The sequence below is a fragment of the Callithrix jacchus genome, chromosome 22, assembly GCF_049354715.1.
Source record: "Callithrix jacchus isolate 240 chromosome 22, calJac240_pri, whole genome shotgun sequence".
NCBI classification, from domain to species: Eukaryota; Metazoa; Chordata; class Mammalia; order Primates; family Cebidae; genus Callithrix; species Callithrix jacchus.
In genome coordinates, this window is record NC_133523.1 from 15501779 (window position 1) to 15516613 (window position 14835).

The 14835-nt window shown below is 56.7% G+C and overlaps 2 protein-coding genes across 7 annotated transcripts in view; one reads left to right on the forward strand and one right to left on the reverse strand.

Annotated features, from left to right (window-relative positions):
• The first annotated feature begins 3054 nt into the window (after window positions 1-3054).
• F2RL3 (F2R like thrombin or trypsin receptor 3) lies at window positions 3055-5446 on the forward strand. The gene is made up of 2 exons (XM_002761374.6): window positions 3055-3493; window positions 3767-5446. The coding sequence occupies exons 1-2, from the start codon at window positions 3385-3387 to the stop codon at window positions 4813-4815; spliced, it is 1158 nt and encodes a 385-aa protein (XP_002761420.1). The 5' UTR covers window positions 3055-3384; the 3' UTR covers window positions 4816-5446.
• A 2728-nt stretch (window positions 5447-8174) lies between these two features.
• Window positions 8175-14835, reverse strand: part of CPAMD8 (C3 and PZP like alpha-2-macroglobulin domain containing 8) — a 117392-nt gene continuing 110731 nt past the window's right edge. For 3 of the 6 annotated variants that reach the window (XM_035286103.3, XM_035286101.3, XM_035286105.3), the window contains 5 exons: window positions 13304-13409; window positions 13106-13216; window positions 11670-11879; window positions 11382-11538; window positions 8175-9561 (listed from right to left, as the gene is read on the reverse strand). In XM_035286103.3, the coding sequence (XP_035141994.3) occupies window positions 9414-9561; window positions 11382-11538; window positions 11670-11879; window positions 13106-13216; window positions 13304-13409 (732 nt within the window). In that variant the 3' untranslated portion in view covers window positions 8175-9413. Of the gene's footprint in view, window positions 9566-11381; window positions 11539-11669; window positions 11880-13105; window positions 13217-13303; window positions 13410-14835 lie in introns of all 6 variants that reach the window. The other 3 variants (XR_004738251.3, XR_004738250.3, XM_035286102.3) reach the window with 3 other exon arrangements.

Sequence of the window (14835 nt, forward strand, 5' to 3'; positions counted from 1 at the left end):
CCCCAGATAATTCCATCCTGGCGCCAAGTAAATAAAAATCTATGGATCCCACCCCTACCCAGACGATGTGTAAACAAATGTTAATCTTAGCATCTGTGAACCCCTTAAATGACAATCAGAATGTCAAATAGTCCACTGGCCCTCGGAATGTCTGAAGCCCCTCACCCCATCCTCTCCCCTCACCCCCAAGGTGATTTTTACGGGTATAAAAGGTCTTGTCACCCTCTTTTACGGGGCCATGGGTGGGAGAGACGTGAGTCCTCCGTGGTTGCTGGCAATAAACCCTGCAATTTGGCATACTTTTGTCTTGGTGTTGACTTTCTGTGCTCAGTCCGATACAACATTGCCCATGCTGGCCTCGAACTCCTAGGCTCAAGTGATCCTTCCACCTTGGCCTCCCGAAGTGCTAGGATTACAGACTTGAGCCACTGCACTCAGCCTAAGGCTGTCTGCTGTTTTTATTTATTTATTTATTTTTACATGGGTTTTTGGCCAGGTGCAGTGGCTCATGCCTGTAATCCCAGCACTTTGGGATGAGGTGGGCAGATCATGAGGTCAGTAGTTCGAGACTAACCTGACCAACATGGTGAAACCCTGTCTCTACTAAAAATACACAAAATTAGCTGGGCGTGGTGGCAGGCGCCTGTAATCCCAGCTACTAGGGAAGCTGAGGCAAGAGAATTGCTTGAATCTGGGAAGCGGATGTTGCAGTGAGCTGAGATCGCACCACTGTACTCCAACCTGGGCAACAGATCAAGACTTGTCTCAAAAAAAAGAAGTTTTTATGGAAAGTAACACAGGGTACAGAAAATTCCAACAGTACAAGGCAGACACACGGTTTCCTCTTCCCCAAAGCTGTCATGTCCAGCATCCTCCAGCAGGTAGTTGGGCAGTGTTGCCTGGGTACAGCTTGTGCCCGAGTGGGGCAATGTCATCATCACCTTCACTTGCTGGGGTTCCCCCCACACCCTGTGCTGGCTCCGTGTTTTTCCTGGGGTGGGATATTGGGGGGGCACCTCCCTGTTCTGTGCTGCTGTGTGAATATCCTCCCAGGGACGTCTTCCTGTGTGTGTGTCTGGCAGAAATTCCTAGACATGGAACCCTTGAGTGTAAGGACATATGTGTCACTATTTCAATGAGTCATCTCCAAAGCACCCTGCAGCGGCATCGCCAGACTGCCGGTGTGCCCAGCCTCCTCCACATGGCTTTCCACTCTGCTCACAGGGAAGACGGTGGAGGGGTGGCCCCGGGCATGGGTTTCCCCATGTGCTGAGGGTGTTCTCAGCCACCTCTTTCCCCAGGTCATTGACGTGAAACTGATTTTGTCATCAGGGGCCGTGGAAACTTCCCAGAAATGGGAGCGAGGCCTCTGAGACCCTGCCCCAGCTAGACTCTCTCCCGGCTTCAGAGTCCCTTCCTGGAGCTGGGCGCTGACTCTGTCCAGGACTCTGCTCAGTCACTTCCTGACTGGTCCCGGAGTGCTCAAGTGTGTGATGAGATTAGGGCTCCCTGAGGCAGGAAATGGCCACACTGGACCCCTCCCTAGTTCATTTTATCTTCCCCAACCCTCATGGCCCCCCACTAGGTCCTCCTGCTCCCAGACCCCTGCCCCAGCCTGTCCCCTATTCCCTGTAGCCCAGCCCAGAGTACACTGGGGCCAGAATCCCCCATACTGAGTTCCTCCAGGGCACGATAGGTCAAGGCCTCTCTAAGGCAGGGAGGGACAACATTAAGGGGCCATGTGCAGGAGAGAGAAGGGGTACTCACCCCCGAGCCTCAGTTTCTTCATCTGCACAGTAAGCCCCCATCTGATGGTGCCCAGGAGTGGGAGTGTGCTGGGACTAGAGGAGGAAGGCCCCCAGAGAGGCTGGTTCGGCCCCCCACCTCCAGCCTGGCCACCTCGCTGAAGGTCCCCTGTTGCTGCACCTGGGCCAGGACAGGAGCAGAGGGGCTTCAAGAACCAAGGATAGGGCTGGGCGCAGTGGCTGACGCCTATAATTCCAACACTTTGGGAGGCCAAGGCAGGAGGATCTCCTGAGGTCAGGAGACCAGCCTGGCCAACATGGTGAAACCCCACCTCTACTTAAAATACAAAAATTAGCCAGGGTTGGTAGCACTTGCCTATAGTCCCAGCTACACAGGAGGCTGAGACAGGAGAATGACTTGAACCTGGGAGATGGAGGTTGCAGTGAGCAGAGATTGTGCCAGTGCACTCCAGCCTGGGTGACAGAGCAAGACTTGTCAAAAAAGAAAAAAGAACCAAGAATGGAGCCAGGCACAGTGGCCCATGCCTGTCATCGCCGCACTTTGGGAGGCCGAGGTGGGCAGATCACCTGAGGTCAGGAGTTCAAGACCAGCCTAGCCAACATGGCAAAACTCTGTCTCTAATAAAAATACAAAAATTAGCTGGGTGTGGTGGCAGACTCCTGTAGTCCCAGCTACTTGGGAGGCTGAGGTGGGAGAATTGCTTGAACCCAAGAGGCAGAGGTTACAGTGAGCCGAGATCCTGCCACTGCACTCCAGCCTGGGTGACAGAGCAAGACTCATAAAATAAATAAATAAATAAATAAATAAATAAATAAATAAATAAAACCAAGGATGGACATCTCCCAGAGGGCAATAACAGCAAGGGTCCCCTCAGACCCCCAGAGGAGGACAAGCTCAGCGTCAGGGACTCTGGCTGAACCTCGAGAGTCCCTCAGCCATCCTCAGCTGACCCCATATGTGCAAGGCACCCCAGTATGTGTGTCTCACTTTGCTCTCACCCAGGGGACACACAGGCGGCTGTAGGGGAGACAGCGATGCCAGGGGCAGCATTTGCCAAGAACCAAGGGGACTTCCAGGGGTGTGGCTCACCTGCTCTGACCTCTGATCTCTGACCCAGGGAAGCAGGGCTCTTCTTATCCTACCCACCAGAGACAGGAAGCGGGGGGGAGGTGACTTCAGGAAGGGCCCAGAGCCTCTCATGGGTGTGGGGATTGGGGTGAGGACAGGGCTGTCACGAAAACAGCAGCTGCAGATGTGAGCAGCTGGTAGGAAGTGGCCACTCAGGCCGCAGATGCTTCCTGGGCTGGTCAGGAGCTGGGGGTGCTGGCTGCAGCTGGGACCCCCTCTGCATCTCACTGGCCTGGCATCTAGATCCCTGGGAGGCACCACAGCTGGACACAGCCACCTGGGGCAGCCCAGCCTCCGTAGCCTACATTCCTGTCCTCCTATAGGCTGGCTGGCGAGCAGCCCTGGTGGGTCTGCGGGGCAGCGGCCGTGCCTTCCCAGTTTATCTCCCCGGCACGATCTGCTCATCCGCCCAGTATTCCAGAAGCTGGGGCTCGGTGTCTGCTGAGGCAGGAAGCCCGAGGCAACAGCCCAGGGCAGCGGAGCCCAGTTATGTGCGGGCATCTGCTCCTGTGGCCCCTGGTGCTGGGGTTCAGCCTGTTGGGTGGTGCCCAGACTCCCAGCATCTATGATGAGGGCGAGAGCACCGGAGGCGGCGATGGTGAGTGGTCCTGGCCTCAGGGTGCAGAGACGGGGTTACATCAGGGATGGAGCAGGGGCCTGGAGCTGGGTAGGGGGAGGCTGGGAAGTTGGGGCCTTCAGCCTGGTCCACTCTGTACCCTGTCCCTGACCCCATAGGGCTGGGCTATTCCCTTGAACGTCACATCCAGCTGTATCCCAGCAGGGCAGACCCCAGGCTCTTAGCACCTCCCTCCCTCCTACCTGTTGTCACCCACTGAGGCAGGGGCTGACCAACGTCCCCTCTCTTCCCCAGACAGCACGCCCTCAATCCTGCCCGGCCCCCGCGGCTACCCAGGCCAAGTCTGTGCCAATGACAGTGACATCCTGGAGCTCCCGGACAGCTCACGGGCGCTGCTTCTGGGCTGGGTGCCCACCAGGCTGGTGCCTGCCCTCTATGGGCTGGTCCTGGCGGTGGGGTTGCCGGCCAACGGGCTGGCGCTGTGGGTGCTGGCCACGCGGGTACCACGGCTGCCCTCCACGGTGCTGCTGATGAACCTGGCAGCCGCTGACCTCCTGCTGGCCCTGGTGCTGCCCCCAAGGGTCCTGTACCACCTGCGTGGCCAGCGCTGGCCCTTTGGGGAGACTGCCTGCCGCTTGGCCACGGCCTCGCTCTATGGCCACATGTATGGCTCGGTGCTGCTGCTGGCTGCCGTCAGCCTGGATCGCTACCTGGCCCTGGTGCACCCGCTGAGGGCCCGCACCCTGCGTGGCCGGCGCCTGGCCCTGGGACTCTGCGTGGCCGCCTGGCTCATGGCGGCTGCCCTGGCACTGCCCCTGGTGCTGCAGCAGCAGACCTTCCAGCTGGCGCACTCTGATCGTGTGCTCTGCCATGACGCGCTGCCCCTGGATGCCCAGGCCTCCCACTGGCAACCGGCCTTCACCTGCCTGGCGCTGCTGGGCTGTTTCCTGCCGCTGCTGGCCATGCTGCTGTGCTATGGGGCCACCCTGCGCACGCTGGCGGCCGGTGGCCGGCGCTATGGCCACGCGCTGAGGCTGACTGCGCTGGTGCTGGCCTCCGCCGTGGCCTTCTTCGTGCCCAGCAACGTGCTGCTGCTGTTGCATTACTCGGACCCAAGCCTGGGCGCCTGGGGCAACCTCTACAGCGCCTACGTGCCTAGCCTGGCGCTGAGCACCCTCAACAGCTGCGTGGACCCCTTCGTCTACTACTACGTGTCAGCTGAGTTCCGGGACAAGGTGCGGGCGGGGCTCTTCCGACGGCCTCCCGGGGACACCGTGGCCTCCAAGGCCTCTGGGGAGGGGGGCAGCCGGGTCATGGCTACCCGCTCCTCTTCACTCCAGTGATGCAAAGTGGGGAGGGAGGTACTGGGTTCAACAGGGTCCCTTCTCCCACTTCATGTTCTTCCCGGAACCTCAGAATGTGACCTTATTTGGAAATAGGGTCATTATAACCGTCACTGGTGGAGTTCACTTTGGAGAAGGCTGGGCCTTACATCCAGTGTGCCCATCCAGAGGTCAAGCCTAGTGGCTCATGCCCGTAATCCCAGCACTTTGGGAGGCCAAGGTGGGCGGATCACCTGAGGTCAGGAGTTCAACACCAGCCTGAGCAACATGGTGAAATCCCAACTCTACCAAAATACAAAAAGTAGCCGGGTGTGGTGGTGCACGCCTGTAATCCCAGCTACTCAGGAGGCTGAGGCAGGAGGATTGCTTGAACCTGGGAGGCAGAGGTTGCAGTGAGCCAAGATTGTGCCACTGGACTCCAGCCTGGGTGACAGAGTGAGACTCTGTCTCTAATTGACTAATTAAGTTAAATTTTAAAAAGAGGAGGAGAGATGGCCAGGTGCAGTGGCTCACACCTGTAATCTCAGCACTCTGAGAGGTCGAGATGGAGGCTTGAGGCCAGGAGTTTGGGCCCAGCCTGGGCAACATAAGGAGATCCCACTCTACAAAAAAAAAAAAAAAAAAAAGAATGAACCAGGCATTATGGCACACACCTGTAGTCCCAGCTACTCAAGAGGCAGAGGCAGGAGAATCCCCTGAGCCCAGGAGGTTGTGGCTACAGTGAACTATGATTGCACCACTGCACTCAAGCCTGGGCAACAGAGCAAGACCTAGTCTCAAAAATAAACAAAATTTACAAAAGAGGAGAGACAGCCGGATACCTGCCACATGCCTGTAATCCCAGCACTTTGGGAGGCCAAGGTGGGCAGATCACCTGAGGCCAGGAGTTCAATACCAGCCTGGCCAACATCGTGAAACCCTGCCTCTATTAAAAATATAAAAATTAGCCGGGCGTGGTGGTGGGCACCTGTAGTCCCAGCTATTTGGGAGTCTGAGGGAGGAGAATCACTTGAACCTGGGAGGCAGAGGTTGCAGTCAGCTGAGACTGTGCCACTGCACTCCAGCCTGGGTGACAGAGTGACTCTGTCTCAAAAAAATAAAGAAAGAGGAGTACACAGAGACAGAGAAGAAAGCCATGTGGTGAGAGGCAGAGATGGGAGTGGTACGGACAAGAACAGACTAAGGGACATGAAGATGCCAAGCGCAGCGGGCAGCCAGCAGCAGCCAGGAGACAGGCCTGGGGCGGGCTCTCCCTCACAGCCTCCAGAGGGAACCGGCCCTGCCGCCACCTTGACCTTGGACTTCTGGCCTGCAGAACTGTGGGACAGTAAACTTCCGTTGTTCACAGCTGCCGAGATAGGGGTGCTTTGTCAGGGCAGTCTAAGAATCTAAAATGGGATCAAACGCCACTTCCTGGGCCCTTTGAGGCTCTCTGGCTCGGCTACCTGGGCTGGGTGCAGCCCACGATGCTTTGGTGTCCCAAATGGGACTGGGGCTGGGGCTGCATTCCCCAGAGACTCACTGCAAGTTCCTGCCTAGGGGGCTGGGGCACTCCATCCCCACTTCCCAATGCTGAGGCCCTGTGGGCAATCCCCATATGGGCACTGAGGAAGGAGAGCTAAGCAGAATCCTGGCACAACTAAGACCTGAAGAATATCTCAGTTTACAGTATTACTACTCAGTTATTTCCTTTTATATAATCCTTGATATAATCATATATTAGTTTATAGAATTGGGCTTCAAGATCATCTCGGTTTATAGTGTTACTACTCAGTTATTTCCCTTCATATAATCCTCTATCACAACCATACGTTAGTTCACAGAATGAGTGCCTAAAGAATATCTCACTACTCAGTTATTTCCATATATATATACAAAACTATATCTTAGTTCATAATCGGAGGAACGCCTAGAGTGGACACAGTGCAGAGCATGAATTAAGGAATAAGCAGCTTATAATCAGAGGAATGTCTAGAGCAGACACAGTGCAGAGCATGATTTAAGGGAAAACAGTTATACCAGGACAAGAATCCAAGGCCCAGGCGGCAGCGTTCAGTATCATAAAGATACCCGCTGTGTGGCAGGCTTGGGGCGAGAGCCACTCCTCCTGATAAAGGAGTTGTAGGACCTTGCTCCAGTTCTTGTGGAAGGCTCCCCTTAGCCCGGCAATCCACCTTGGTGACTGTGAACTTATCAGTTCTGGTCACTGTGCTGCTCGAAAAGCATCTTCCTATAGGACTCACTGGGAGCTGCCTGCAGGTGGTGGAAACCCTGACAGCGCTGTCACTGCTATGGGACTTAAAGCATCCTCCTATAAATCTTAGAAGTAGTTTGCCCATAGATAGAGAGAGGCATTGCACACTGCACCCTCTTGTGCACGGCCCACCTCCATGCCTCAGTGACCTAATGGGGGTGGACCCCATGTTTTATTGCTCACGACCCCATCACTATCCTTAAAGATGATTTCACTCACTGCCCTGCCCCCTAACCTATACACAATAAATACTGACACTTCTGGACATTCTGGGCCTCTCCTGACTCTGCTCATAGGTGGCGTGGCCCCCCGAGCCCAGCTGCATCTCCCTTGTACTTCTGTGTCCTGTTTCTTTATTTCTCACACCCTGCACCTCAGCACAGTATAAGGGACACCCCACAACCCTGTGGGGCCCTCAGCCCTACAGGGCCCCACCAGGCTCAGAGTCTGGTTGGCCGTTCTCATGCCCGCCAGCTTCTGGCTTTGGGATGTCTCTCGAGCAACCAGAGTAGCACCCCCAACTCTGCTCCCCAAAACTCATCATTAGTGTGACCCAGCCTCCTGCTGTCCCCTGGCTGCTGGGGATCCTCACCTTCCCACCTCTCACCTGCAGGCTGGTTCTTTTCATTTTCTGTCCTCGTCACCAGGGACAAGGTGGGGCAATGTGGGGTTGGGAGGACAGTGTGTGCCGGCGGGGGGGTTCCAGGGCTGCAGCCCTAGAAACACCCACCCTGCCCAGATGCCTGCAGCCGGCTCTAAGCCTTGCACGGAATGGGGCATAGTGCCTACGGAGGACACAGCAGGTGTTCGGGGAAGGGGAGAAGCCTCAGCCCCGGTGCGTGTGTGTGCATGCACACACACAGACACCACTGCTCACACTAGGGAGCGGCACGGGGCAGTTTCAGAGGCTGCTGGGGCATGAACTGTGGGGGCAAGGCAGAGGGTGGGGGACCACTGGACCTATGTCCCCATTGGACCTATGTCTGGTAGCCCTGGGCTGGGGGTGTCAGGGGCCCGGGACACACACACACACACACACACACACACACACACACACACACAGTTCATGTGCAACTTTGAACGTGTAAATAAGATCAGTGATGTGTGTTCGTATCAATATCCTGGCGTGATCATTTACTAGCGTTTGCAAGATGTTAACCACAGGTGCGAGTGTGAGTATGAAGGGTCCCCAGGACCAGACTGTGGTCCCACAACTGCAAGTGGTTGCAGGATTATCTGAGGGTGCAGGTGTTGGACATCCATAAACCCTCCTCCCACCACTCCCACCACTCTGTAAAGCTGGCCTGTAGATGAAGACATGGGGGCTCAGGAGCCCCGGCCTGTGGACCCCCACCATCCAGCCCCTATGTCTCCAAGGGGCTGGGGTCTGCACCCATCTGTGGAACGGTCTGGAGCCCTGGGGGCTGCCCTCTGGGTTCCCGATGACTGTAGGAGGCTGAGGTCCTGCTGTGACCCTGGAGATGAGGTTTTATCTTACAACATCCTCTAGAGCAAGTGGGCACCAGGCCTCAGGCTGGGGAAGGAGCCACAGGGCCTGTCCTTTGTAGGGTGATGGGGGCCAGGGCAGCCTCAGATCTCGGCCTCTCAGGCAGCAAGAGGTGTCCGTGCTGGCAGAGATCAGGGCTGAGCAGTGTTGGCTGAAATAAATACCACCCTAGAGAAGATGGGCAAAAATGCAGATATAGGCGGGTGCCAGGGGTCACAAAAAGGGAATCAAAGCCTGCTGGTGCTGGTGGCAGGCAGGTCCCAGGGCTGGAGGCCTCAGGAGTGGGCTGGTCATCTGGGCATAGGGACGTCAGGAACTCATGGTGGGGAAGCACCGAGGTCACCCAGCCCAGGTAGCCAGGAGCTGAAAGTGCATTTGTTGGGAGCCATCTGCTTCCCCACAGGGCCTTGTGCTGTGAGCCTGAGGTCCCCTGGGGTAAAGGCAGAGGGTTCAAGAGCTGGGACAGTCTTGGGACAATTAGGGGTCATGGGTGCCCCCAAAAGGAGGCGGGGCCTTGTGTTACAGAGCAAGGCGGTGTGTTCCGTTCTGAAGTTGCACAAAGGGTGGATGTTGTTTTGCTAATCTGGTCCACATTGTTGTTTGCTCAGAAAGAGGCTTCTGGCCTCACGAGTCCTTTCTGGGAATGTTTCTTCCCCGGGAACAGAATGCCAGGCTGTGGGAGCCACCGTGGCCCCAGGAAAATGATGCCCAGCTCCAAGGCTGGGGGTTGGGGCACTGTAGCTAGGAAGGTGGGGGGGCTCCCAAGGGACCTCCAGCTGCTCCTCCCCCCTGCACCACGCCGGTGACTGCGGAGCTCACATCTGGGTCTCAGGAGTCTCATCCTAGAGATGGGCAGGTCTCTGTCATTCTGTTCCTTGGGTGCCACCTGGGCCACCAGGCAGAGTCACAGGCTGATAGGGACAGGATGCAGCCGGATGGTGTCATCCTTCTCTGAGCAGGGCAGCCGTTAGGAAGAGAAGCCACTCTGACTGGCCAGGAGAGAAGGAGAAAGATTCCTATGGGGCTGCCAGGCCTTCGGGGTGGGACCCCACACCCCTTTCCTGAACCCACCTCCACGGGGTTCAAGCCGGCTGCCACCTCCTTATTTAGATGGCAGAACCCCGCCTGGGAGGGGGACACACGGCCCAGGCCCGGCACTGCACAACTCTGCCTCCTCTCCCCTTCCAATGGACTGCAGTGATGGGCTCTGGGTGTCTACTTCCGGTAAGGGGGGAGGAGCTTGTGTCAGATCACCAATCAAATTGAAAAGGTACCCACAGAACACTACTCAGCAATACAAAGGAACAGACTGCAGGCTGGGCACAGTGGCTCACACCTGTCATCCCAGAGCTTTGGGAGGCTGAGATGGGAGGACTGCTTGAGTCCAGGAGTTTGAGGCTGCAGTGCACAATGATTATGTCTACAAACAGTCATGGCATTCCAGCTTGGGCAACATACAGAGACCTCATCTCTACAACACACACACAAACACACACACACACACACACACACACACACACAAACACACACACACAAACACACACACACAAACACACACACACACAAACACACACACAAACACACACACACACACCAATTAGCTGGGCATGGTGGTATGTACTTGTGGTCCCAGCTACTCAGGAGGCTTAGGCAAAAGAGTGGCTTGAACCCAGGAGATCGAGGTGGAGTGAGCGAGCCATGACTGTACCAGTACACTCCAGCCTGGGCAATACAGTGAGATCTCATTTCAAAAATAAAAAGCATACGCTGGGCACGGTGGCTCACGCCTGTAATCCTAGCACTTTGTGAGGCTGAAGCAGGTGGATCACCTGGAGTCAGGAGTTCTAAACCAGCCTGGCTAACATGGTGAAACCTCGTCTCTACTAAAAATACAAAAATTAGCTGGGCATGGTGGCAGGTGCCTGTAGTCCCAGCTACTCAGGAGGCAGAGGCAGGAGAATCACTTCAACCCAGGAGGTGGAGGTTGTAGTAAGCTGAGATTGTGCCACTGCACTCCAACCTGGGTGAGAGAGCAAGACTCTGCCTCAAAAAATAAAAAATTATGGATATACAAAACATCACAGGTGAATGAAAGAGAATCATGCTCCAAAGGTTAGCTGCTCTCTGATTCCATTCACCTGGTATTCTTGAAATGACAAAATTACAGGCAGGGAGTGGGGCCAATGGCTTAGTGTTTGCAGGTGTTGAGGGGAGAGAGCAGTGAGGTTATGGAAGAGCAGCCGGAGGGACTCTGTGCAAATGGGCTGTTTGTTAACTATAGTTAAGATCACACAAGTCTGCCCATGAGAAAACCACACGCTGCTAACTATAGGCTGAGTCTCCCTAGTCCAAAAATCCTAAATCCGAAATCCAAATCTTCTTGAGCACCGACTTGATGTGCTTAAAGGCGATGCTCATCGGAGCATTTCAGATTTTTAGATTAGGGATTTGGAACCTTAGGTAACTATATAATGCAAGCATTACAAAATCCAAAAAAATCTGAAATCCGAAACACTTCTAGTCCCAAGCATTTCAGATAATGGATCCTTGACCCATATGTATAGACACACACACACACACACACCCTGTTCACTGGGTGGGCCAGGGTGGAGGGAGGATGAATGCCCACTTTGTCCCCAGGAACTCTCAGCCTCTGACCCTCAGTCACTCCCACTGCCTGGAGGGGGCCCAGGCAGGTGGTCTGGGAAGGCTAGCAGGGGAGGGAAGTGGGGAGGCTAGTAGGGGAGGGAGGTGGGGAGACGTTGGGTCTACATCTCTGATCTCTGGGATGGGCCCAGCTCTCACCTGTCCTCCACCTCCCCTTCCGGCTCAGGGTCTGAGTCCACCACCTCAAGGCCAGCTCCGCTCAGTCTCATGTCCTGCTGCGGATGCCCCGGGGCCACAGAAGTCAGGTCATCCCCGTTGGTGGAGGACAGCGAGACCAAGACCGGCAGCAGCTGCTCTGGAAGGAAGGGGGGACTAGGTCGGGAGGGCGTGGCAGGGAGGGGACCCAAGGGCTGAGGGGAGGAGATCCATGGCCCAGAGCAGCAGCAATGGGGTCTCCGAGGCTAGGCAGCGGCTAAGGGTCCTCACCGAGGGCGCAGTGGCTGGGGGGCGCAGGCTCCAGGTGTGTGGCCTGGCGGCAGGCGGCCTCCCGCAGGTGGCAGGTGCTGGCGTGGACCACCCCGTCGGAGCCGCACACGGGGTCCCCCTGGGCGCTGCAGTCGTGGTCGCAGCCACATCGCTCGATCGCCGCCCCATCTTCAGGGGCCACCGCAGAGCCAGACTCGCCGGGGGACCATCCTGGGGGACGAGGCAGGGTCGACAGGGCACGGGGAACCCCCACCCTGCATCTTGCCCGCTCCTCCACAGACCCTGGGGTGGGGGAGACGTCCCTGGGTCCTGGGCCCACTCCCCCGGGGGGGTCGGGGGGCGCAACAGTCAATGGAAGGTCCTGAGCCCTGGCCTCACAGAATTTCACGCAAGTATTTGCCTAATACTTACAAAAACAGAAACAGATTTTTTAAAAACTTGTAAGCTAAAAGCAATCAAAACTAATTCCAAGAAATCTGGAAAAAAATGTTAAAGGAACCCTGAAGGATCCCCAACTCTACATAGCCCTTTGTTGGGGGCCTCTCTGCCGACACCCTCTAGGTTGTAGGGGGGAGAGGAGGAGGCAGGGCCTCCTGTCTGCCACATCCTGCAACAGCGCCTGCCCACGCCCCGCCTCCTCGGCCACACTCACCCCAAACCTGTCCTCCCCACCCCCCGCCCTCCTCTGACCCCACCCACCCTCAACCCCGCCCTGCACTGGCCAGCCCACCCAAACCCTCCCTCTCCGCACTGATTACGTCTGCCTGCAACCCCGCCCCCTCTGCACTAACCACCCCCACCCAAACCCTCCCCCTCAGCATTGACCACATCCACCCAACTCCACCCCCTAAGCACTGACCACACCCATGCTGCTCCGTCCCGCCCCCTCCCCGCAATAAGGACACCCACTCCGCTTGGTCCTGCCCTCATCGCACTGACCACTCTCAACCCACTAAACCCAGTCCTCACCACAGTGACCACACCCTCACAGGCTCTGCCCTGCCCCCAGTATACTGACCATTCCCCAGCCACGTCCCCTCCCCACTTACTGCTCCCGCAGCCACGCCCCTCAGCACTGACCACTCCTCCAACCATGCCCCTCCATGCTGACCACTTCTCCAACCACGCCCCTCCACGTTGACCACTCCTCCAGCCCCTCCGAACTGCCCATTCCCCAGCCACGCCTCTCCACACCGACCACTCCCCAGCCATGCCTATCCGTGACCACTCCCCAGCCACGCCTCTCCACACTGACCACTCCTCCATCCCCGCCTCCCCGCACGGCAGAGCGCCGGCCTACCCCTGCGCAGCGTGCCCTGGACTTTCCGCAGGCTCTCCTCTGCCAAGCACCCAGGGGAGCCCTCCCAGCCATCCGCGGGTGGGAGTCAGGGTGTGGCAGGCAGTGGTGAGGGGCCGCAGTGGCTCCGCGCACTCACCCGGGCCCCGGGCAGGGGCGCGCTCCACCTCATTGCACGCCGGTCCGGAGCACAGCTCCTGGGCTAGCGGGCTGTGCGCGCTGACGTTGTAGAAGCGAGTGGCCTGGAAGGCTGCGGGACAAGGGTTGAGGGTGACAGAGTGAAGGCGCGACGGGACAGGGGCCGGGCTGGGCCGGGGGTGTGGGCGTGCAGGCCTACCGGGCTCGTAGTAGTCGTACACGGAGACTGGCAGCGCCGACGTCCTGCCCACCACGCACTCCCGGAGCGCACGGAACCGCACACACGTCAGGCACCGGCTGGGGATCTGGGGGGCAGCGGCGGGCGTGGGCTCAGCCGGGGCCACTAGGCCCGGCGCGCTGAGCTCGGGCCCAGGCTCATTTCAGGGGTACCCAGGACGCGTGAAACACAGAAGAAACTCGATCCTATTTTCTATTTTTTTTCAGATGGGAGTCTCGCTGTTGCCCAGGCTAGAGTGCAGTGGTCTGATCTCCGCTCACTGCAACCTTGGCCTCCTGAGTTCAAGCAATTCTCCTGACTCAGCCTCCCAAGTAGCTGGGATTAGGGTTAGGGTTGTATTTTTGGTAGAAACGGTTTTTGTTTTTTTTTTCGATATTTGCTCAAGATGGGGTTTCTTTTTTTTTTTTTTTTTTTTTGAGATGGAATTTCGCTCTTGTTACCCAGGCTGGAGTGCAATGGCGCGATCTCGGCTCACCGCAACCTCCGCCTCCTGGGTTCAGGCAATTCTCCTGCCTCAGCCTCCTGAGTAGCTGGGATTACAGGCACGCGCCACCGTGCCCAGCTAATTTTTTGTATTTTTAGTAGAGACGGGGTTTCACCATGTTGACCAGGTTGGTCTCGATCTCTCGACCTCGTGATCCACCCGCCTCGGCCTCCCAAAGTGCTGGGATTACAGGCTTGAGCCACCGCGCCCGGCCAAGATGGGGTTTCACCATGTCGCCCAGGCTGGTCTCCAACTCCTGGCCTCAAGTGATCCACCTGCCTCGGCCTCCCAAATTGCTGAGATTACAGGCGTGAGCTACCACACCTGACCTTGATCCCATTTTCGATTCTTTGTGTCCTTCCATCCCACTGGGAAAACATCTCAGGTGGCCTCCCAGACACCACTCCTTTTTTGTGTGCATGCATGGCCAAGTGTGTGTGGGTGGCATTTAGCACAGTCACAATACTGTGCAATCATCACCTCTGTCTAGTTTCAGAAGTTTTTTTCTTCCCCAAAGAAAACCCCATCCCCATCAGCACTCACTCCTCACTCCCCTGCGCCCCTGGCAACCACCAATCTTTTCAAATCTACAGATTTGCTAGAGCATGGATCAGTGCTCCACTCCTTCTTACAGATGGGTAATATCCACTGCGGCCCCTCCCCACTTTTTCCACCAACTGCCATAAGTCCAGGGCATAGTGCTATCAGCATGACCAGCTCTGCCAGGAATTTATTCTCCCAGTGTTTTTTTTTTTTTTTTTTTAAGACAGGCTCTTGCTCTGTCACCCAGGCTGGAGTACAGTAGTGCAATCTAGGCTCACTACAACCTCCACCTCCTGGGTTCAAGTGATTCTCCTGCCTCTGCCTCCTGAGTAGATGGGATTACAGGTGCACACCATCATACCCAGCTAATTTTTGTATTTTTAGTAGAGATGGGGTTTCGCCATGTTGGCCAGGCTAGTATCGAACTCCTGAGCTCAGGTGATCTGCCCGCTTTGGCCTCCCAAAG

Coding starts and splice junctions, on each gene's coding strand:
- F2RL3 (XM_002761374.6), top strand. CDS start 3,385: ATGTGCGGGCATCTGCTCCTGTGGCCCCTGGTGCTGGGGTTCAGCCTG. Junction 3,494..3,766: donor GAGCACCGGAGGCGGCGATG/GTGAGTGGTCCT, acceptor TCTCTTCCCCAG/ACAGCACGCCCTCAATCCTG.